General features: G+C 38.4%; 1 protein-coding gene and 1 long non-coding RNA gene across 2 annotated transcripts; both read right to left on the bottom strand.

Annotated features, from left to right (window-relative positions):
• Nucleotides 1-906: 906 nt before the first annotated feature.
• Nucleotides 907-12980, bottom strand: LOC306999234 (uncharacterized protein). The gene is made up of 11 exons (XM_079613763.1): nucleotides 12909-12980; nucleotides 12604-12654; nucleotides 10131-10236; nucleotides 9714-9784; nucleotides 7588-9607; nucleotides 7321-7401; nucleotides 7119-7151; nucleotides 3400-3453; nucleotides 3150-3200; nucleotides 3008-3040; nucleotides 907-1466 (listed from the first exon to the last, which is right to left on the bottom strand). The coding sequence occupies exons 5-11, from the start codon at nucleotides 9575-9577 to the stop codon at nucleotides 1210-1212; spliced, it is 2499 nt and encodes an 832-aa protein (XP_079469889.1). The 5' UTR covers nucleotides 9578-9607; nucleotides 9714-9784; nucleotides 10131-10236; nucleotides 12604-12654; nucleotides 12909-12980; the 3' UTR covers nucleotides 907-1209.
• A 1385-nt stretch (nucleotides 12981-14365) lies between these two features.
• Nucleotides 14366-19961, bottom strand: LOC306999275. The gene is made up of 6 exons (XR_013797805.1): nucleotides 19471-19961; nucleotides 15473-15593; nucleotides 15239-15401; nucleotides 14895-15087; nucleotides 14612-14680; nucleotides 14366-14436 (listed from the first exon to the last, which is right to left on the bottom strand). It is a non-coding gene; the product is annotated as an uncharacterized lncRNA (long non-coding RNA).
• Between the last annotated feature and the right edge of the window lie 2776 nt (nucleotides 19962-22737).

Here is a 22737-nt window from a genome sequence, read left to right as displayed (position 1 = left end):
CACCACATTTTTCAGTCATGTACACACACACACACACACACACACACACACACATACTGGTTTTTGTGAATTACCAGGACACTGCAGCCCAAACAGGTGTGTTGGTGTATTAGGGGGACACCCCTTTCCACTTGCTGTACAGAGATGTGGTGAAGATCAAAAAAATCTATTTTGACCCATACAACACAGATTTCACTTTAGAGTTTGTTTACACAAAACACAATCTATAATGTAACAACCTGAAAATATACACAATTATGAGGACAATTTATAATTTGATACACAAGCCCCACCTATGACACAAAACGTTATTATAAGGACTAAAGTGATTTCTGAGGACACTAGATATACAACACACAAAAGTGTCATTTGAGTGTATTAAAGGGACATACCTGATATATGAGGACTAATGGCTTAACACATACACAATAGTAAAGACTGTGTATTAAAGGGACATACCTGATATATGAGGACTAATGGCTTAACACATACACAATAGTAAAGACTGTGTATTAAAGGGACATATCTGATATATGAGGACTAATGGTTTAACACATACACAATAGTAAAGACTGTGTATTAAAGGGACATACCTGATATATGAGGACTAATGGCTTAACACATACACAATAGTAAAGACTGTGTATTAAAGGGACATATCTGATATATGAGGACTAATGGTTTAACACATACACAATAGTAAAGACTGTGTATTAAAGGGACATACCTGATATATGAGGACTAATGGCTTAACACATACACAATAGTAAAGACTGTGTATTAAAGGGACATATCTGATATATGAGGACTAATGGCTTAACACATACACAATAGTAAAGACTGTGTATTAAAGGGACATACCATAACAACATTCAAACAAGCGGTGCAGACATAACAGTATGCACATTCTGTGAACAAAGAGCAAAGTTTATTTTGTTCTTGTTTACAGCAAAATTACTGTAGTTGCCCTTAATATTTTACATCACAAGATCATTTTGTGTATCAAGAAACATCCTGTGTGTACTGTGTGTAATGAAAAAACAAACGCTCTTACTGTAAGTGTAAAGAGAACAACTTAAATATTTTAACTGTTCCTAAGCATAACAGCTAAACTAAACATTGCTGAAAGCATACTGAATCCATGAACAAACTTTAACAGCAGAAGAATATTCTGCTTACATATAAACAAAAAGTAAAAAACAAAAACACCTAATGAGACTGTTTCTTTTTTAGGGTTAAGCCGCGATTCCTGACAAAATCCCTAATGTTTTGGAGCGTGCGAGTAGCCAAAGCTGGATGCTCAGCATTCTTGCACTGCTGGCATTCAATTTTAGTGGCGAGTTTACCCCTTGCTATGTGGTCGCGGAAATGCCTCTGTACTGCTGCAATTTCAGTTGGAGACCAGGCTTGTTTCTGCTTCCTTTTAGCATCATCCAGATTTTTTTCAGCAGAATTTTCATGATTCCCTACAAAAGAGGAAAACAGGTTCCTGAACCCTGGGTTGAACACTATGATGGCCAGAGCTCCTCTCCCTCTTCTCCCAACCAGCCACACTCTTACCAACCCTTGTCTTTAGTCAAGTCTTGTTGTATAGGTCACTAATCCGTAAGAGTAAAATTGGTTTTAACTGTTGGCCCAATGTTACATTCCTCATACATCAAATATCAAATTGTAAATAAAAGAATAAAATTAAAGACCTGACTACATGGTTGCTTATTTCCTAATATAGATTTAGGCCTGTCACTAGGGATGCAACGATAAACTGATTTCACTATTAACCGTGCTTTAATTCGTCACGGTTAATTAATCGTTAAGGCTTCTCAACACAGCGTTTCTTCTGCACGGAATAAAACTGCTGCAACTAAAAGTTTTTCCAACTGTGCGCTAGCTTAAAGTTCAGAGGTCAAGACTGAGCACTGAGAATGTGAACATGCTTACATTTCTGCACTATAATATGAACAGAAAGGACTGAAGATAAGTGTGCAATTTGAGGGCCATGTTGTATGTGGGTCCTGCAGCTTTTGACTCCTTGTTTTGTTCCAAAAGGATATGTATAGCTTGCTAATATTCAATACCAGAGATGTGTTTCTTTTTATTTATTTTCACTGTACTGCATTATTCATTTTCAAAAGGAGGCTATATTGTTAAGTCAAAAGCCAGTTAGAGCTTTTTTATTTTCAATGTTTCTACTCTGGTCCAAAAAAAATGAAAATACCAAAAATATTTGTAATATAGTTGATCACAACTTAAAGTGCATTTAACTACATTTGTCCTCTTTAATAGGGAAATACTTAGCTAATATTTAGCTAAGATTTTATATAGACAAATACTATTATTTTTTATTCTTATTTTTATTTATTTATTTATTCATTATTCTGTTATATATTTTCAGTGTAAAATTATTACAGGAAATGGACTATTATTTGTTTTAACTAATAGTGTTTTGAAATGAATTAATGAATAATAATTACTGTGATAACTGTGAAACCGTGATTATTCCTCAGACTATAATCGTACAGCCAAAATCTATAATCGCTGCATCCCACCCTGTCACGATAATCAATATATCGACTTATCGCACAATAAATGTACATGATCTCAATTTTTGCCAATGCAATACATCACCATTTATATTTACATAAAAAACACAATAACATAAAACATAACATAAAACATAAAAAAAGGAAAAATCTGTAGATGGAAAAATCTCCATAAAAGTTCTTCGTCCATTTGTCTTTTTTCTCTATGTAAGAAAATGATTTTTTTGATGATCTAAATCATTTATGAATTAAATGTTTGTTTATTAATAGAAAGTGTGTGGCCTTCCTGCATTATTATGCTGTTATATTATTATTTTACATTCACTGGCATAAAATGGTCTTAAAATGACAATAATATCACTTATCACAATTATTTTAAGGGGCAATATATCGACCAACAAAAAGTTATCATGACAGGCCAATATAGATAAGTAGTTCTCATTATACTAGTAGTATTCTCATCATACCTTGAGATGAGCCTCCAAAGGAAGTCTCAATATCTGTGAATAGACAAATAAAACACTATAACAAACAGTAGTATTGCTTGGTCTGCATGAATTGAATCAAACCTTAATGGATATGCTGGCTGAGTGAGGTAGATGCTCATACCATCTGAGGTGCCTGTAGGGTTCACAACAGGCCGCCTAGCTTTCTTCATTCCTGTGGTATGAATAGAATGGCTCAGAATAAAGGTTCTGATGGAACATACTCAAACATTTCATAAATTATTCTACACATTTAAGTGGAAACTGTAAATCTCTAGCAAAAAATCCTCCTTTACTATAAAACCAGCTAAAATGATTGATCTAGAGAATTCCCTAGTACAGTGTTCTTTCTTTATATGATTGTGTGCTTTTACCAGGTTGTTCATGCTCCTCCCTCCTGCTGTGATTTTTGTCCTTCATGCAATGATCTTAAAAAAAAAAAAAAAAAACACATATTCAAAACATGGTAACACTTTATGGCAAGTGTGAATCTCATGAATTATCAGGAACTAACACAAGCTCAAAGTCTTTCATTCATGACTTCATGGATGAAAACACCTTAAGGCTATGTTCACACTTAGCGTCTTTTTTCGAACTACCAGCGTCTGTTCTACATTATAACCCTATGGAGTAAACCGTTTTTTCAAAAAAGTCCTGAGCGCTTTTTTAGACGCCACCGCCGGCGTCTTTTTCTGCAGCTCAGAGCGTCTTTTTAAGTTGAAAAAAAGTTCAACTTTTATGAAAAGAACGCCCTACGTCAAGCGCCTTTTTGACAGCTGACCAATGACAAGCGAGTAGTGAGACCTGTCGTTTCCATAACAACAAGAAAAAATGGAGACGGTGCCGGTAGATAAACGTATCGTCCTTGTTTCGGAGCACAAGGAGCTCCATACAGTTTCCTTTCCCGTATAATGTCGTGCACCCACAAACGTCTTTGTGAACCGACATTCTCCTCCCCGGTAACTTCAAAAGCCAACGCAAGAGCCAACTTTCTCTTTCTCAACATTTTTTGCATCACACAGCACTAGGCTACTGTTGCAGCTGTTGTTATAGCAACAAAAGACGCGCTCGGCTGCTATTTGTAACCGAACGCTGCCAGCGTTTTCTTTTTTGCTAAAAAAACGGCATTGTCAACTTTTTCTTGTCAAAAAAGACACTAAGTGTGAACATAGCCTAAGACATTAAGACAAGTACATCATCATGATTTATGTTTATTATGCATGATCATGATGTTTTCATTGTTCACAAAAAACAAGGTATTTACTATACATTGTAGATAAACCTATAGTCATGGCACATGATTCAAAATACAAAAAAAACATTTTGTGCATGTAAGACTACTTGAATTATTAAAAGGAATATAGAAAAATAATAAATATTACCTCATGCATGCATACAGGCTAGAAGAGTATATCAATTAATGTCAGAACTCATGTTTTTCATTAAAGATGAGGTATCAAGCATGTTCATGTCTTCTTCATAGTAGCCTGTAGGAATATGGACAGAGCGCAACACTGGCCAATCACAGCACAGTGTGCAAAATTTGTTGACATCTCAAACCATTCATCACCACAGGCACTCACAAATCAGGCAACCAACTGGATCTGGTTTACACACGCAACTGCATCACAGACAACATCTTGGTGAGACCTCTCCATGTTTCAGATCATTTCCTCATCACTTTCAGTCTACAACTCTCTGCCCCTGCACCACCAACCCCACCACCAGTCACTTTCAGGCGAAACCTGCGCTCACTTTCTCTCGCCCATCTTTCATCTGCCGTGTCATTTTCTCTTCCCTCACCCCCACAATTCTCATCTCTGGATGTTAATACCGCAACGGATACCTTCTGCTCCACTCTAACCTCTTCTCTAGACAATATCTGCCCTCTTTCCTCCAGGCCAGCACGCGCTACTCCCTCTAACCCCTGGTTGTCTGAGGTTCTTCGTGAACACCGGACCGAACTCAGGGCAGCAGAGAGGAAATGGCGCAAATCAAAAGACACATCTGACCTGAGTATGTATCAATCTCTCCTCTCTTCCTTTTCCGTTGATGTTCATGCTGCAAAATCTTCCTACTTCCACAACAAGATCAACAGCTCCTCCAACACACGATCACTCTTCAAGACATTCAACTCTCTCCTCTGTCCTCCTCCACCACCACCACCCACCTCCTCTTTAACTGCTGACGATTTTGCGAACTTCTTCACCAACAAGACAACAACTATCAGCAGTCAGTTCTCAGCTCCTCACACACAGGAGCACAGACCGACCCCTTCCACAGCCAATCACCCTCTCTCCTCCTTCTCTCCGCTAACCGAGGAAAAAGTATCTACACTTCTCCTCTCCAGTCATCCTACCACCTGCCCTCTTGACCCCATCCCCTCACACCTTCTACAAGCCATATCTCACACACTTCTACCAGCTCTCACACACATCATCAACTCATCCCTCCATACTGGCACTTTTCCTACTGCATTCAAGCAGGCTCTGGTAACTCAACTGCTGAAAAAATCAACACTTAACACATCACTTGTAGAGAACTACAGACCTACCTCTCTACTTTTCCTTTCAAATTACTAAATGTAAATGTAAATCCAAATACAGTAGTCTTACATCTAAATACAGACTGTATATGTCACTCATTGTTTACACAGTGCAGAGATTGTGAATACAACGGCTAAACAAAATTCGGTTGCAACAATCAGGATAAGCACAAGTAATTACCATTCTGATTAGCTGTAGTGACCACAATCACTCTGCACTGTATAAACAAATAAGTGACCTATACACAAGATAGAATACGACTATGCCAGAGCATGTATTTGGTTTAGTCTGTGCATGTTTGGGACCCATTGACTGCCATTATATCCCAGATGACACACGCAAGTCTGCAAGATGTCTGTTAAAGATCTCTTGATCTGGAAACATCCGCTGTCTAAAAACTTTCTTTCAGATGTCAGTTTTACATACATTCTAAATTATAAACATCTTAAAGACATCTAACAGACGTCTATGTGACATCTAAAAAGAGACATCCAATAGACGTATTGCAGATGAGCAAATAACCTAAATAATACATCTTGCAGATGTAAATGCAGACGTCAAATAGACATCTTCTAGATGTACGTGCGCTATCAGGGATATGACTGAAAGACTGCAGCGGTTTGAGTTAAAAATCTTTGAGTTCTACTGAAGAAACAAAGTCATCTACATCACTGACTCCTAGGGATTAGCAGTTGAACCTCACATTTTCATTTCTGGGTGAACTATCGCTTTAATAACACACTGTTTATCAGTATTTCCAGAAGACCAAGTTACCACTTTACTTGAGGGTTCACACACGATGAGGTCATAAGAAATTAATGCTTAGTTAATGATGACTACTGTATTTGGATGTCAACAGAATTCACATACTCTGTGCTGTGATTGGCCAGTGTTGGGGGTCTGTCCATTTACATGCAGGCTGCTATGAAGAAGACATACTGTATACGTGCTTGATAACTCATCATAATTAATGAAAAACATTAGTTCTCACATTAATTATTGTAACTGATATACTGTTCTAACCTCTATGCATGCATGAGGCAATGCAGATTTTTGTATATATTATTATAATAATTCAAGTAATCTTATTTGAGAAAAAAAATGTTTTAGTACATGTACCAAAAGCATAGCTTTATCCATAATGGATATTAAAAATCTTGTTTTCTGTGAAAAAGAAAACATCAAGATCATGCATAATAACCTATTAATCATGATGATGTATTCATCTTAGTGAATGTCTTAAGGTGTTTTTCATCTATGAGGTCATGAATAAAAGATTTTGAACTCATGCTAGTTCCTGATAATTGAGATATTAATGGATGAAGTAATTCATAATTCTTCATTAATTTATGCATTAATTCATGGTAATTCATGTACCCCTACTGTAAAGTGCTCCCCAAAAACTTGCATCATTTACACAATGTTATAATTTAAGCAATCAAAAGCAACCTAAACTGCATTTTAAACATTTCTAACAGTCATTTTGGTTTCAAAAGTATATATACACATGTGGGTTTGAAGTTAAAAAAGTTTTAGTATTGTCATACCTTTAGATGGGCCTCCTAAGGCAGGATCAGTATCTGTGAATAGAAAAATAAAATACTATAACAAACAGCAGCGGCGCTTGGTCTATATGAATTATGCTTCTGTGACATCTCTGAACTACTGTATAATGTTTTGGTGCATCATATGGTGCACTTCTTACACTGACTTTACTGATTTGATGTTTGTATGTTTATGTGCTTTTACCTGTTTCTGTTTGTGTCTGTGGATGCGCCTCCTCAGCATCACTGTCTTCACTATTTTCCGAATCAGAAAAGTCTAACTTGTCTAAAAAAAAAATTGAGTATCAAGTAAGCTTAACATTGCTAATGTTAGAGTAAAAATAGAAGACATAGTGATAACTCTAATATCTGGTGAACATTACATTAAGATCTACGTTAGGGATTATCTTTAGGATATGAATATACTTAGTTAACTTCAAAATGTCATTTGTAACAACTTTAGTAGCATTACCTTCAATTTCAATTTCTTCTAGGGTTTTGCCGTGGAGATTTGAAAGAGAATCTTTCTCCATAGCGAGGAGTAACTTTGAAATCTTGGCCAGCTGGGTTGTAGCCTCCGGAAGTCGATAAAATTCTCTGTGGACACGAATATCGTGGCCCAAGAAGTCCGCAACTTGGTCCAACTCGTGGTTTTTCAGGTTAAGCACCTGCGACAAAGTTGCCACATGTTTGCGCAGTTGGGTCGACCGGAGGAGTTCCGGGTTTTGTGCACCACACTCGTGTGCATAGATCCTCAGACAGTCTTGTCCTCTATAACAACTCAAACAGCTTGGTCGAGCAAACAGGAATTGGTTTTCCTCAGGGACTCCACATTCCCTTCTTTTGCTTATGAGGAGGGTTAAGGCATCAACCATCTCTGGTGACAGCAAAACTGCCACTTTTCGCCCTCTTTTACCCCTAAGTTCCACCCGACTGAAATGTGTACAAAGTTTTTGTTCAAACTTTGTTAGCCCAACAGCAACATCTTTGTGTAGGGGAGCTGTATCCCTCTCAAGAAAACCTTTGAGTTGCATTTTTGCAACCTCTCCTCCACGTCGCCGGTTGAACACAATTATTTTTGCAAGAGTTGCTTTGCATAGGTCGCCATAGACTTGTGCTGATGGCATCTGTTTCAAGTTCTCAGAACGTAAATCAACAACCTTTTCAAGATGCTGGTGAAGAAGTTGTACATCCTCTGTGAAAGGGAGGGTAGACGGCTTGTTAAAGCGCCCCTCATTCAAGGTGGTCAAAGCTGTGTGGGAAACGAGTTCAGACCATTTAGCATCATACAGCTTTTTGAATGCTTGGGTTGACTTTATCCCCTCACCATCTTCTGCCATTAGAGCTCGGCAATGTACAATGTCACATATCTTATTCAGTGAGTGGCCCAACTTAAGGGCAAGGCTTGGAGTCTGGAATGAGTGTTTTACATCATCAAACCCAGATACCTTTTTGACAGCCTGGATAACCACATTGAAATTTTCAGGTCTCACAGCATCTTCAAGAGTCTGTACAGAAAATTCCTTTCTCAGAATCAGCAGAAGTCTTCCAACTTCCCGGAGCTTCTGTCGAATATAGTCAAATTTAGTGGGATCTTGCCCATGTTTATTGTAAAATGACTGGGCCAGCTGAAGAATACAAAAGTCACTCCGCACAGCAGCAGAGATGTCATCGTCTTTCATCACAGTTAGCAGTTTCCAAACACCTTGTGATATTTGTTGGCAGAGGGCTGCATTAGACATTGTTGCCAAAGACAAGACCCTAGTTCTTCCTGGCTCTGCCTGATCTTCCACTGGTTTGGAAAGACAATTTCTAACGTGTCTCCAGAGATCCCTTCGGAGAAACATTGCATGGCAATACATACAGTGCACGTAATCTTTTGAATCATATCTTTTCTTTGGCTTACGTCGTAGTTTTAACAATCCAGTCCCATTCGCTAAAACATCTGCATTGTGTTCATAGTTTCCTTTGTTCCGCAGTTTGTTCAGAAGTTTTTGACGCTCTTTGGAATGTTTTGGTAGAGCCAAAGCCCGAGCAACATCGACGTTTGAATTCTCATGTACTTTTAAGTGGCGTGTAAATTTTGACTGCGGTTTTCCACAAATGTAGCAGTAATTCTTCTTGCTTACTGAAGAGGATATATTTGAAGATTGTAAAGATGGATCTTCCCCTGTGCCTGTAATATCCTCAACAGTGCTTTCAGTATTGCCATCGCTGTGAACTTTCGATATTTGTACTTGTATGGCTTTCCTACTAGGCATTTCAAGCTGTGCTGTGCAGACTGGAACTTTTGGGAGTGAACCTATGACACTTTCTTGGCATGGTCTGCCATTTTGAATTTCTGCAGTAGATTTGATGCAGAACACTTCAGTATTTTTAATGTTTAAGAGTTTTTCTGGAGACGCTATGCTTACGTCTGAACCTTCTGAGACAGAATTAGGTACATAGTCCTCATCCGACATGTTCTCACTGGAAAATTCTACTTCGGAATCCTGAAATAGTAAACATATCTTTTGTACATACTCAGAAAGTTTAGTTCCAAGGAAGAAAATTGCTGAAAAATAAAACATATCTGACTATTCAATAAATCATACTTACGGATGTTGAGGGGTCAGGTTTGGGCTTCACATTTTTCTCGTAGCAAGTTTTATGCCAGAAGCGGGAACAAACTAGATTGAGCATATAATAAACAAGGTTGGTTTCATTTGAATAAAAGGTGATTCAAGAAAAGATGCTTTAAAAAGTGATAGATAAAGCAGTGATAGATGATCAGTGTGTTTGAAAGTGTGGCTATAAGATGGAAGAGAACAGAGAAAGGAGAAGACTAATATAAATATGAATCGATTACACAATTACACAGGCAGACAGACTGAGCAAGACAGAAAGAAAGAATGAAAAGTTAACTTTTTCAAGCTAATTTAAAGATGCATTTAGAACGTCAAGATTACACAGTTTTAGGGTTTCAATGGTAAAGCATTTTTAAAAGTATTAAAATTGTCTGAACAAAATACTTACCCTTACATCTCACACCAGCCCACTTAAAAGCGGAATAAGGACCAGTACAGCAATCACATTTATTCAAGCTTGATACTACTGTAGATATTATGACATGTTTACAGTTCTGTTGAAAAAAAAAAGTTATAATTGATTAGAGGAAATTATACTGTATTACTATAGTTAGGTGTTAAAGGCACAATAAAATGCATTAATACAATATTTAAATTGGTCTCTGATATCTATACAGAAGGTATGTGGCTTAGGTAAGGGCAAAAATGATTTAGAAACAGTTTTATCTTTCCATATTATTCAACAATGCCAAGGTAAATTTCAAGGTTTTTCATTATATGGCACCTTTAAGACATAGGGCTAAGGTTTGAACAAGTTATTTTAATTTCACAAATAACAAAATGTATATCACAAATGTACTGCACTGTAGTATGACAAAAGCAGTAAGTATGGGGACATGGTGCAGTTTGACAAAACACACACTGAACTTCTACCCATCCCCCACAACATGACAAAAGCAGTAAGTATGGGGACATACGACACACAAACCATGGTGCAGTTTGACAAAACACACACTGAACTTCTACCCATCCCCCACAACATGACAAAAGCAGTAAGTATGGGGACATACGACACACAAACCATGGTGCAGTTTGACAAAACACACACTGAACTTCTACCCATCCCCCACAACATGACAAAAGCAGTAAGTATGGGGACATACGATACACAAACCATGGTGCAGTTTGACAAAACACACCCTGAACTTCTACCCATCCCCCACAACATGACAAAAGCAGTAAGTATGGGGACATACGACACACAAACCATGGTGCAGTTTGACAAAACACACACTGAACTTCTACCCATCCCCCACAACATGACAAAAGCAGTAAGTATGGGGACATACGATACACAAACCATGGTGCAGTTTGACAAAACACACACTGAACTTCTACCCATCCCCCACAACATGACAAAAGCAGTAAGTATGGGGACATACGACGATACACAAACCATGGTGCAGTTTGACAAAACACACCCTGAACTTCTACCCATCCCCCACAACATGACAAAAGCAGTAAGTATGGGGACATACGATACACAAACCATGGTGCAGTTTGACAAAACACACACTGAACTTCTACCCATCCCCCACAACATGACAAAAGCAGTAAGTATGGGGACATGGTGCAGTTTGACAAAACACACACTTCTACCCATCCCCCACAACATGACAAAAGCAGTAAGTATGGGGACTTACGATACACAAACCATGGTGCAGTTTGACAAAACACACCCTGAACTTCTACCCATCCCCCACAACATGACAAAAGCAGTAAGTATGGGGACATACGACAAAAGCAGTAAGTATGGGGGACATACGATACACAAACCATGGTGCAGTTTGACAAAACACACACTGAACTTCTACCCATCCCCCACAACATGACAAAAGCAGTAAGTATGGGGACATACGACAAAAGCAGTAAGTATGGGGAACATATGATACACAAACCATGGTGCAGTTTGACAAAACACACACTGAAATTCTACCCATCCCCCACAACATGACAAAAGCAGTAAGTATGGGGACATACGACAAAAGCAGTAAGTATGGGGGACATACGATACACAAACCATGGTGCAGTTTGACAAAACACACAGTGAACTTCTACCCATCCCCCACAACATGACAAAATGGGGACATACGACAAAAGCAGTAAGTATGGGGGACATACGATACACAAACCATGGTGCAGTTTGACAAAACACACACTGAACTTCTACCCATCCCCCACAACATGACAAAATGGGGACATACGACAAAAGCAGTAAGTATGGGGGACATACGATACACAAACCATGGTGCAGTTTGACAAAACACACACTGAACTTATACCCATCCCCCACAACATGACAAAAGCAGTAAGTATGGGGACTTACGACAAAAGCAGTAAGTATGGGGGACATACGACACACAAACCATTGTGCAGTTTGACAAAACACACCCTGAACTTCTACCCATCCCCCACAAAATGACAAAAGCAGTAAGTATGGGGACATACAACATATGATACACATGCTAGCTCAGAATGAACCATCATCCATATACCATTGTAAATTAAACAATTCCTATGACTGATGATACATGGGGCAACTTTATGAGCAACGTTGCGGGGCAACTTGGGTTAATGTTGGCATCAGTGGGCAACCAGAAGAGACACAGGGCCCATGACTGATTTAAAGTCTGAAAAATTTTTTTTTTACCCATTCTCAGTTGGGAAAGTGCCCAAGCAACATTGTTCAAAAAAAGTTGCCTGGCAAGATTGCTCAAAATGTTGTCCTGTGTATCATCAGCCTATCACTATCTTTTTTAATTCTTTAAGTTTGTAATTAAAAATCACTGTTGTTGCCAACTAAAGAACATTTAAGAAATAAATGCTTATTAAATGCTCATTTTTAATGGAAAGTACATTACCTGTTGAGTGTTGTCATGACATGTCAGCTGAGAATCAGACGTTGTTGAGATCTGAAAAGGTTTGAGTACTGAACATTCAATTTGGATAACACGGCAGTACATGGTGATGCTTTGAGTATCCAAAACAACTAATGTGAAAATGACATAATACAAGTGAATTCTTCGATCAAACAATCAGGGCATGTGAGAATTCATTGCAGCACACAGTCCTAATCGTCTGTAATGCTAAGGTAATGATTCTACATCATCTTACCAAAGTTAATGGAGATTTAACTACCTGTTGAGCATTAGAAACACACACTTACCTCCTTTGACCCGTCTCCTGCTGCACAGCTGACCAAAGCATGCACCTGTTGTTCAATCTCAGAACAAACCTGTGAAATATGAAAGATTTGTGTAATCAGATTGACAAAAGGTCAAATATACTATGCTATAAAACACTTTTTATGAAAATGTTAAAGAAATCAATAGTTTATAAGGATTTTGCATCATCTTAACAAAGTTAATGGAGATTTAACTACCTGTTGAGCATTAGAAACACACACTTACCTCCTTTGACCCATCTCCTGCTGCACAGCTGACCAAAGCATGCACCTGTTGTTCGGTCTCAGAACAAACCTGTGAAATATGAAAGATTTGTGTAATCAGATTGACAAAAGGTCAAATATACTATGCTATAAAACACTTTTTATGAAAATGTTAAAGAAATCAATAGTTTATAAGGATTTTGCATCATCTTAACAAAGTTAATGGAGATTTAACTACCTGTTGAGCATTAGAAACACACACTTACCTCCTTTGACCCATCTCCTGCTGCACAGCTGACCAAAGCATGCACCTGTTGTTCGGTCTCAGAACAAACCTGTGAAATATGAAAGATTTGTGTAATCAGATTGACAAAAGGTCAAACATACTATAAAACACTTTTTATGAAAATTTTAAAGAAATCAATAGTTTATAAGGATTTTGCATCATCTTACCAAAGTTAATGGAGATTTAACTACCTGTTGAGCATTAGAAACACACACTTACCTCCTTTGACCCATCTCCTGCTGCACAGCTGACCAAAGCATGCACCTGTTGTTCAATCTCAGAACAAACCTGTGAAATATGAAAGATTTGTGTAATCAGATTGACAAAAGGTCAAATATACTATGTTATAAAACACTTTTTATGGAAATTTTAAAGAAATCAATAGTTTATAAGGATTTTGCATCATCTTAACAAAGTTAATGGAGATTTAACTACCTGTTGAGCATTAGAAACACACACTTACCTCCTTTGACCCATCTCCTGCTGCACAGCTGACCAAAGCATGCACCTGTTGTTCAATCTCAGAACAAACCTGTGAAATATGAAAGATTTGTGTAATCAGATTGACAAAAGGTCAACTATACTATGTTATAAAACACTTTTTATGAAAATTTTAAAGAAATCAATAGTTTATAAGGATTTTGCATCATCTTACCAAAGTTAATGGAGATTTAACTACCTGTTGAGCATTATAAACACACACTTACCTCCTTTGACCCATCTCCTGCTGCACAGCTGACCAAAGCATGCACCTGTTGTTCAATCTCAGAACAAACCTGTGAAATATGAAAGATTTGTGTAATCAGATTGACAAAAGGTCAAATATACTATGTTATAAAACACTTTTTATGGAAATTTTAAAGAAATCAATAGTTTATAAGGATTTTGCATCATCTTACCAAAGTTAATGGAGATTTAACTACCTGTTGAGCATTAGAAACACACACTTACCTCCTTTGACCCATCTCCTGCTGCACAGCTGACCAAAGCATGCACCTGTTGTTCAATCTCAGAACAAACCTGTGAAATATGAAAGATTTGTGTAATCAGATTGACAAAAGGTCAAATATACTATGTTATAAAACACTTTTTATGGAAATTTTAAAGAAATCAATAGTTTATAAGGATTTTGCATCATCTTACCAAAGTTAATGGAGATTTAACTACCTGTTGAGCATTAGAAACACACACTTACCTCCTTTGACCCGTCTCCTGCTGCACAGCTGACCAAAGCATGCACCTGTTGTTTGGTCTCAGAACAAACCTGTGAAATATGAAAGATCTGTGTAATCAGATTGACAAAAGGTCAACTATACTATGTTATAAAACACTTTTTATGGAAATTTTAAAGAAATCAATTCGTACAACCTCAGAACAAACCTGTGTGGGTTCAAAATCAAATACTAACACTTCTCCACATGTAACTGTAAACTGTGTCTTTAAATTAAAGTAAAAGGATTATTTCAATCTGTTAATACCTTTCTTCTCCATGGCCAGTCAGAATCTCCATAGTTATACGTTATCTCTTCCCCAGGACTTATGTCCTTTACTGCAAATAAGCACAGATGGGGCTTTCCGTCCACTCTGATTGTTTTCATTTTGCTGTTGGGGGTCACATGATCATCATTGACGATTCTCCCTAAAGAAGCATCTTCTCTGGCAGCATCAACCCTGAAACAGCAAGAACATAGTGCTATCTCCACTGTGTGTTATAGTGACTGAATCATACAATAGGAAAGTTTCACAGAATAATAATAATAATAATAAAAAGTTAATTCTAGTTTACCACTGCTGCATCAGGAAATGCAAAGTTTATACATACCACAACTGTTTTCCATCACAACGAAATTCAAATAAAAAAACTTCAAGTGCAGCATGCTATACTCTGTGCCTTCTTTCATATTCTTTTTTAGATATGATTTCCCCTCGATATTCAATGAGGAAATCTCCCTTTTGAAAGTGGCGACAGCTGAACACTCCTCGACCTAACCAAGAGCAGATCAGTCAGGGTAGAAGTTAAAACAATACTTAAAACATAGACAATTGTGTTACTCACCTTTAAATGAATTTATGTATTTTATTTCAAATCCATCCTTATCTTTGAGCATGGAAGAAAAATATGCAGCTTCATCCTTTGGTTTTAGTTTGGCCCTCCGGGACCTTGTTCCTGCCATTTCCTGCAAAAGCCAGATGATGTATTTGGTCACTTGATGAAATTATAATAATTATATGTTTTTTTTAGACATCACTGACCTAATCAACAATGAGTTTATACTTTTATTTGCTGTAGAGGGCTTAAATATAAACAATAGGGATCATTATGTACTACTTGCAGGTCAGTAAACAGCACCAGTGAAACAGGAAAGCATCTTAGACCTTACAAATGTGTTTAGTATTTTTAACAATCTGAAACATGCTGCTTTTCTCCTTCTCAACTACACTGTGACTGTCACTAAAGAGAAACATTATGATTATGGCTATCAGACTTTTACAGGTCCTTCTCAAAAAATTAGCATATTGTGATAAAGTTCATTATTTTCCATAATGTAATGATAAAAATTAAACTTTCATATATTTTAGATTCATTGCACACCAACTGAAATATTTCAGGTCTTTTATTGTTTTAATACTGATGATTTTGGCATACAGCTCATGAAAACCAAAATTCCTATCTCAAAAAATTTGCATTTCATGAAAAGGTTCTCTAAACGAGCTATTAACCTAATCATCTGAATCAACTAATTAACTCTAAACACCTGCAAAATATTCCTGAGGCATTTAAAAACTCCCAGCCTGGTTCATTACTCAAAACCGCAATCATGGGTAAGACTGCCGACCTGACTGCTCTCCAGAAGGCCATCATTGACACCCTCAAGCAAGAGGGTAAGACACAGAAAGAAATTTCTGAACGAATAGGCTGTTCCCAGAGTGCTGTATCAAGGCACCTCAGTGGGAAGTCTGTGGGAAGGAAAAAGTGTGGCAAAAAACGCTGCACAACGAGAAGAGGTGACCGGACCCTGAGGAAGATTGTGGAGAAGGACCGATTCCAGACCTTGGGGGACCTGCGGAAGCAGTGGACTGAGTCTGGAGTAGAAACATCCAGAGCCACCGTGCACAGGCGTGTGCAGGACATGGGCTAAAGGTGCCGCATTCCCCAGGTCAAGCCACTTTTGAACCAGAAACAGCGGCAGAAGCGCCTGACCTGGGCTACAGAGAAGCAGCACTGGACTGTTGCTCAAATTTTGCATGTCATTCGGAAATCAAGGTGCCAGAGTCTGGAGGAAGACTGGGGAGAAGCAAATGCCAAAATGCCTGAAGTCCAGTGTCAAGTACCCACAGTCAGTGATCATCAGCTAGCTATCAGGAGATTTTGGAGCACTTCATGCTTCCATCTGCTGAAAAGCTTTATGGAGATGAAGATTTCATTTTTCGGCACGACCTGGCACCTGCTCACAGTGCCAAAACCACTGGTAAATGGTTTACTGACCATGGTATTACTGTGCTCAATTGGCCTGCCAACTCTCCTGACCTGAACCCCATAGAGAATCTGTGGGATATTGTGAAGAGAAAGTTGAGAGACGCAAGACCCAACACTCTGGATGAGCTTAAGGCCGCTATCGAAGCATCCTGGGCCTCCATAACACCTCAGCAGTGCCACAGGCTGATTGCCTCTGTGCCATGCCGCATTGAAGCTGTCATTTCTGCAAAAGGTTTCCCGACCAAGTATTGAGTGCATAACTGAACATAATTATTTGAAGGTTGACTTTTTTTTTATTAAAAACACTTTTCTTTTATTGGTCGGATGAAATATGCTAATTTTTTGAGATAGGAATTTTGGGTTTTCATGAGCTGTATGCCAAAATCATCAGTATTAAAACAATAAAAGACCTGAAATATTTCAGTTGGTGTGCAATAAATCTAAAATATATGAAAGTGTAATTTTTATCATTACATTATGGAAAATAATGAACTTTATCACAATATGCTAATTTTTTTGAGAATGACCTGTATACAGTATATGAAACCTCTACAGACACCTACAGCAAGGTTAAAACTAACAGCAGGTCTGATAAAACAACACCGATTACCCTTACTGTACTATTACAGGAATAACCTTCACAAAGAACTGTAAACAATAGAGCTCCGGACGCCACGTGACCTATTCTGTTTACCCCGCCATTTTGGCAGTAAAGAGGCCGTACGAGACGAGCGTGAACGAATGACGGCAGCATGAGTTTTAAGGCAACAGAGTTCACTGCGCACTTTAATTAAAAAGATATAGACCTGTACATTAGCCTGGGTTTCCCCATACTGCCTTTGCGTAGCGCGATTTTATTCTCGCTGAAAGGCAGTCTGGAAACCATGGACCTGATTTTCGCCTCGTTTAGGGAACCAATCACAGAACGGGGAGGGAGCAGCAAGACGATGACGACACAACTAAGCAGTTTGTTTATGGATTCAACATGGCAGCAGACGCGAAGCTACCTTTTGATGCAGCCTTAGATATTGTTCTAAGTAGTTTAGAACGCAAGTTTATTTCGAAAAAAGAGCAGCTTTTGGCGTCAGCTTTTGGCGTCTCTACATACGTCATCTGGTATAATGGAAACGATTGGCTATGAGCTACGTACAGGTGCATTTGATAGACATTCTAAGCACCCAATAAACGGCGCCGGGCATTCGTAAACCACGCCTCAAATACGAGAAAATGCGCATGTGGTTCCCAGACCCAAGTCTCAACGAGAATTGGGTCTGGCGTTAGCCAGGCTACCTGTACATAGCAAAACTTAATAGATTAAACATAACAGATCCCTATAATGCCCCCGGGGTGCTTTTCATGTGTATTAATAAAGGAACTTATAGCTTTCCTGAACTGCAGTATCCTGATATAACGTTATATAACTAACGTTACTTCATTAACTTTTCCTCGGCCTATTCCGTAGACTCTTTAAAGGCCTACAAAAGCCTGTTTTTTTTTTATGTTTATGGACAGTGTGTGAAAATGTGAGTTTATGTCCAATCATAAACCGGTGGGATAATGTATCTGATATATATATATATATATATATATATATATATATATATATATATATATATATATATATATATAACATAAACTGATATTAGTTTACACATTATCCCACCGGTCACAATTGTGACTGAACATAAAAAAAAAAATTTCACACACTTTCCATAAGCATTTAAAATGCTTTTAAATGCTTTCCTCCACCTGTTCTGGAATCCAGGCGCACAGCAGCTGTCCACCATGTTGAAATAGTAATTGTTTTGAATTAGTATTCGACCCGACCGCTATCGATAACGCAAAAGCCGCTCTGGTGCTCTCCTGGTTGACTGCCAAAATGGCGGAGTTTAGATTGCATGACGTCAGCCCCCGGAGCTCTATTAAAAGGATCTGATCAGACACACAAATAGTTTACAACTAAACAGCTGTGTGCCCTGAAAAACCTCAAGTTCACCATTCCCATATGAAAAATACTGTAGTAGACTTCTGTACTATAGTAAACTAGAGTAATAATCCTAGATACAATAGGTTTTTTTAAACTTACCATAGTAAAAATTAAAGAATACTATGGTTTATCAATTCACTAATATTACAGGATACTGAAGTGCATTAACAAAGTGTAGTAATCACTATTATACTAACATACTGCAGTAAACTCCAATTTACTACATCAAACACTACAATATTTGTCCATTAGGCCTTTCATAGATTAACCCCATTATCACAACACTGAACTGCCCAGATAGCAAAATAAATATGATCTCAATCTGGCATCATGAGTTATTTAACCATTAGCCATTAACTTTTAAACCCAAAACATACATAATACAAGCGGTTTAGTTATTGCTTGTTTATTTGTCAGACTAACGTTAGTAAGTCAATAGTTAATTCCTTATATATCCTTATATTCCTTATATTTTGTGAGGAAACGCTAGATAAAAGCTTACAAACGTGACCAAAGCTAGTCTGTTTTATAACGTTAACTAATATAATATACTGTTTTATTGTTTATTGAGTTTTATCATCAATCTTACCTTAAGTGTCTTCAGGGTGACTTGCTGATTATCTCAGCCGGAAGAGACGCGGTCGGAGGTGGGGGAGGGGAGGAAAATGATTCCAATGATATTGCTTCTCTGTGTTTTTATTTTTATAGTTGTGGTGTGGACTTTGTTATTCCTTTATATTTAGATCTATTTTACAAACATATCTTTATCGTTATTGTCCTTTGTGTGAATGGCTAAAACACAGTGGTTAGACAAAACCCGAATTTACAAGGACTTCTCACCTTTCAGCCAATCAAAACCCGCGATTCCATTCACAAGTGTGAATATTAATGAGGAGGTGCAGTACCAAGACCCACCTGCAGGAGCGCAGTTCCGATACACACTCTTAACACAAAGTCCGATGATTGTGAACTATAAGGACTTTTGGAGAAAATTTGAATTTGAGCTCCTCCCACATGTAGAAGCACTTCTACGTTGTCTGAATTATGAGGACACTGACACTGTCCTCATAATCCAAAATGTCCTCGTAGTGTGGCGTGTATTCATATAAAATGTCCTCGTAAATCACAAAAACCCCCCCACACACACACACACACACACACACACACACACACACACACACACACACACACACAAATAAATAGGCCTATGTAGCTAAAATACTCAACAAAACACACATCCAATCTTTTGTATAAAAATGTAATATGTTTTCATTGTTTCATACATCAAGTTTTTATAGCTCATATGCACTACAACTGATTGAAAGACAAATAAACCTTCTGTCATAATTAACATTTATTTTTTAACATTACAGAAATGAGGAATGACTCATTTTCTATATTAAAAAAGAACTATCAATCAGAAGGGAACAGACAACAAGATGATCATTTTGAAATTTCATAGTCCGAAGATAATATATAATTTATAGGCCGTAGAAATTTGAGTATTACAGATACATTACGCTAATATTAATACATGTAACATTGAACAGAATATTAAAACAATTGTTAACTGTAAGCTACATTGGCAAACAATCTTTTTTAAATCAATTTGGGCAATGTACAAATATTAAAATCAAAAATGAAAGTTATGTTTTTTTAAGGAATCCTTTGTGTGTGTGTGTGTGTGTGTGTGTGTGTGTGTGTGTGTTAATAAGAATAAAAATAAATTAATTTTCTGATGTCTTTTATGGTCTTGTTTCTTTAGGGTTAACAGCAGCACCCTTAAATGATGGGCCCATGACCCCACATGATGAACCCCCTGATACTCCTGAGAGTGAATCCTAGTAGTAAATATGCTGTACCATGTGTCAAAATGATTGATGGCTTCCGGTTGACCTTGACCTTTGACCTTTTCCGGTCCCGCCTCTTCCGGTGTCTATTGTTGTGGTTTGACCTATTGACCCCCACCCCTCCAATCGATCATGTGTTTTGACAGGTTGTGCGTCCGGTGTGTATAGATAAGGATTGAGCAGATGACCTATCTATCCGATCAATCAAATGTTTTGACAGGTTGACCATCGGGTCTCTACTGATAAGGGTTGATCAGTTGGCAGTTTGACCATCCGGCCTCTATGATAAGGGCTGAGCAGTTGACCTATCTATCCGATCAATCATGTGTTTTGACATAACCATTGTGCGTTGACATTCCAGACTGGTCTATATATATATAAATGGTGTCAGTGTGTTCTACAACCAACAGAGACATGAGCTATACGAGCATGGACGGTTTAGCATCCCCACAACCCTGAGAGACGGGGCTTACCAACAGCATGATAGCAACTCTGACTATGGCTCCGAGAAAAGCTTATGGTCATATCCGTTTGACAAATTTTCTCCATGATGTTTCCGAATGGACTGAACGCGAATTTGTGATGCCTAGTGGCCTTGTATTCGGGTACAAATTTCACAAACCGACGAGAGTTGTTATACTCTACACCACTCCCCACGTCCGTGAGTTTCAGGCAGGTGAGGATCCGTGTCTGATATTTCCTGAAAAAGACTGGGATCTATTTTACAAATGTATCTGGACGGATCTGAATGACACAGGGCGAGAGCCTCTGTACGTGGCGGAGTGGGGTGGGGAGACCCCGAATATTCAGTACCGTGTGGTGGGTGACCATACTAACAAGCCGCCGAATGATTCTGTTTACATATTCAGTTGTAAAGACAAGACGAAGCTCACCGACATCCGAACAGTCGTCCCTAAGGATCATCATGACTTGTATGAAATGCAATTTTTGTTCAAGTGGGGTGATCTGTATCAGCTGAATGGTTTTTTTTCGACCATCAACAAAATGTTCGAATGGTGTGATATTCATGACGGGTACAACAAAATGAAAGTGCAGCTGTTTCACCCTGAGAGAACCCCGCGCGACGGAGGGTTTGATTGTCTCCCGTCCCCCACCATTCGCTACGCCCATCGTAAACCTCGACCGGGAAACCCTGCCAAGAGTTGTTTTTTATAAATCCGTGTCTCCACCCCCTTTACTACAACGACAATAAATTCTGGCAACTAGACCCTACATGCGTCATTTATAAAACATGGGTGAAGACGGCGCTTCGGAACCCGAACATGTGTGCAGCTGCGGAATCTCTTTCGGTAGCATTCTTGACCCTCCCGACGACAACGCCTGTGATCCGTTGGATCACCACAAAGACTGGTCTTCGGCTAAAACTATCAAACGTCGCATAGACTTTGACACATGCATTGGAAACGATTGGGGTCCGGGTAATATTATTAACCCTGAAACATTGAACGTGCAAAACGACCGCGGTCCAGGTATCAAAATCGACCCGGACAAAGTCGAGGATTCGGACATGGGGACATTCAAAATTTTCAAGCTCCATAAAGATCAGGCTTCTTACGACATATCTAAAATCGACCGGACCCTCCCTCATGCTAATCATGCCTTCGACGTCACAGACGGATGTTTCGATGTCTTGGGTTTCAAAATCATAAAAGCCGCGACCGCGGTTTTACTCCAACATCTCATCGGAACGAAGCTGAAGGACGAGTGTGAGGGTTGCGAGATTGATCACCCGAGTCAGTTGCAGCATTCCTGCCTGTTTGACCCTCCTAACTACTACTTGGACACCCATTTTGATGAACTTTCAACCAAACTGTTTAGACCCTATTTTCACGCAATCATCGGTATCGTGCTAAAACGTTGTGGGTTAAAATCTCATGCACAACGGATTCAAGGAACGGTTGGGACTATTCTGCACGAATTAAAAGACGAACCATTCATCGGCGCTAAGCTTGAAGAAATCAGAGTCGGACTTCTGGAGAAACCCT

Source organism: Phoxinus phoxinus (genome assembly GCF_949152265.1).
Source record: "Phoxinus phoxinus genome assembly, chromosome: 5".
Taxonomy (NCBI): domain Eukaryota; kingdom Metazoa; phylum Chordata; class Actinopteri; order Cypriniformes; family Leuciscidae; genus Phoxinus; species Phoxinus phoxinus.
This window is presented reverse-complemented; position numbering and strand designations above follow the sequence as displayed.

What these genes read in the sequence shown, in the direction of transcription:
- LOC306999234 (XM_079613763.1), bottom strand. Translation starts at nt 9,577, where the DNA reads ATGTCGGATGAGGACTATGTACCTAATTCTGTCTCAGAAGGTTCAGAC. An exon ending in AGAAGAAATTGAAATTGAAG is followed by an intron (nt 7,402 to 7,587) that starts GTAATGCTACTA and finishes TTTTTTTTTTAG; the next exon opens with ACAAGTTAGACTTTTCTGAT. An exon ending in CTTTGGAGGCTCATCTCAAG is followed by an intron (nt 1,467 to 3,007) that starts GTATGATGAGAA and finishes CCTCTTTTGTAG; the next exon opens with GGAATCATGAAAATTCTGCT.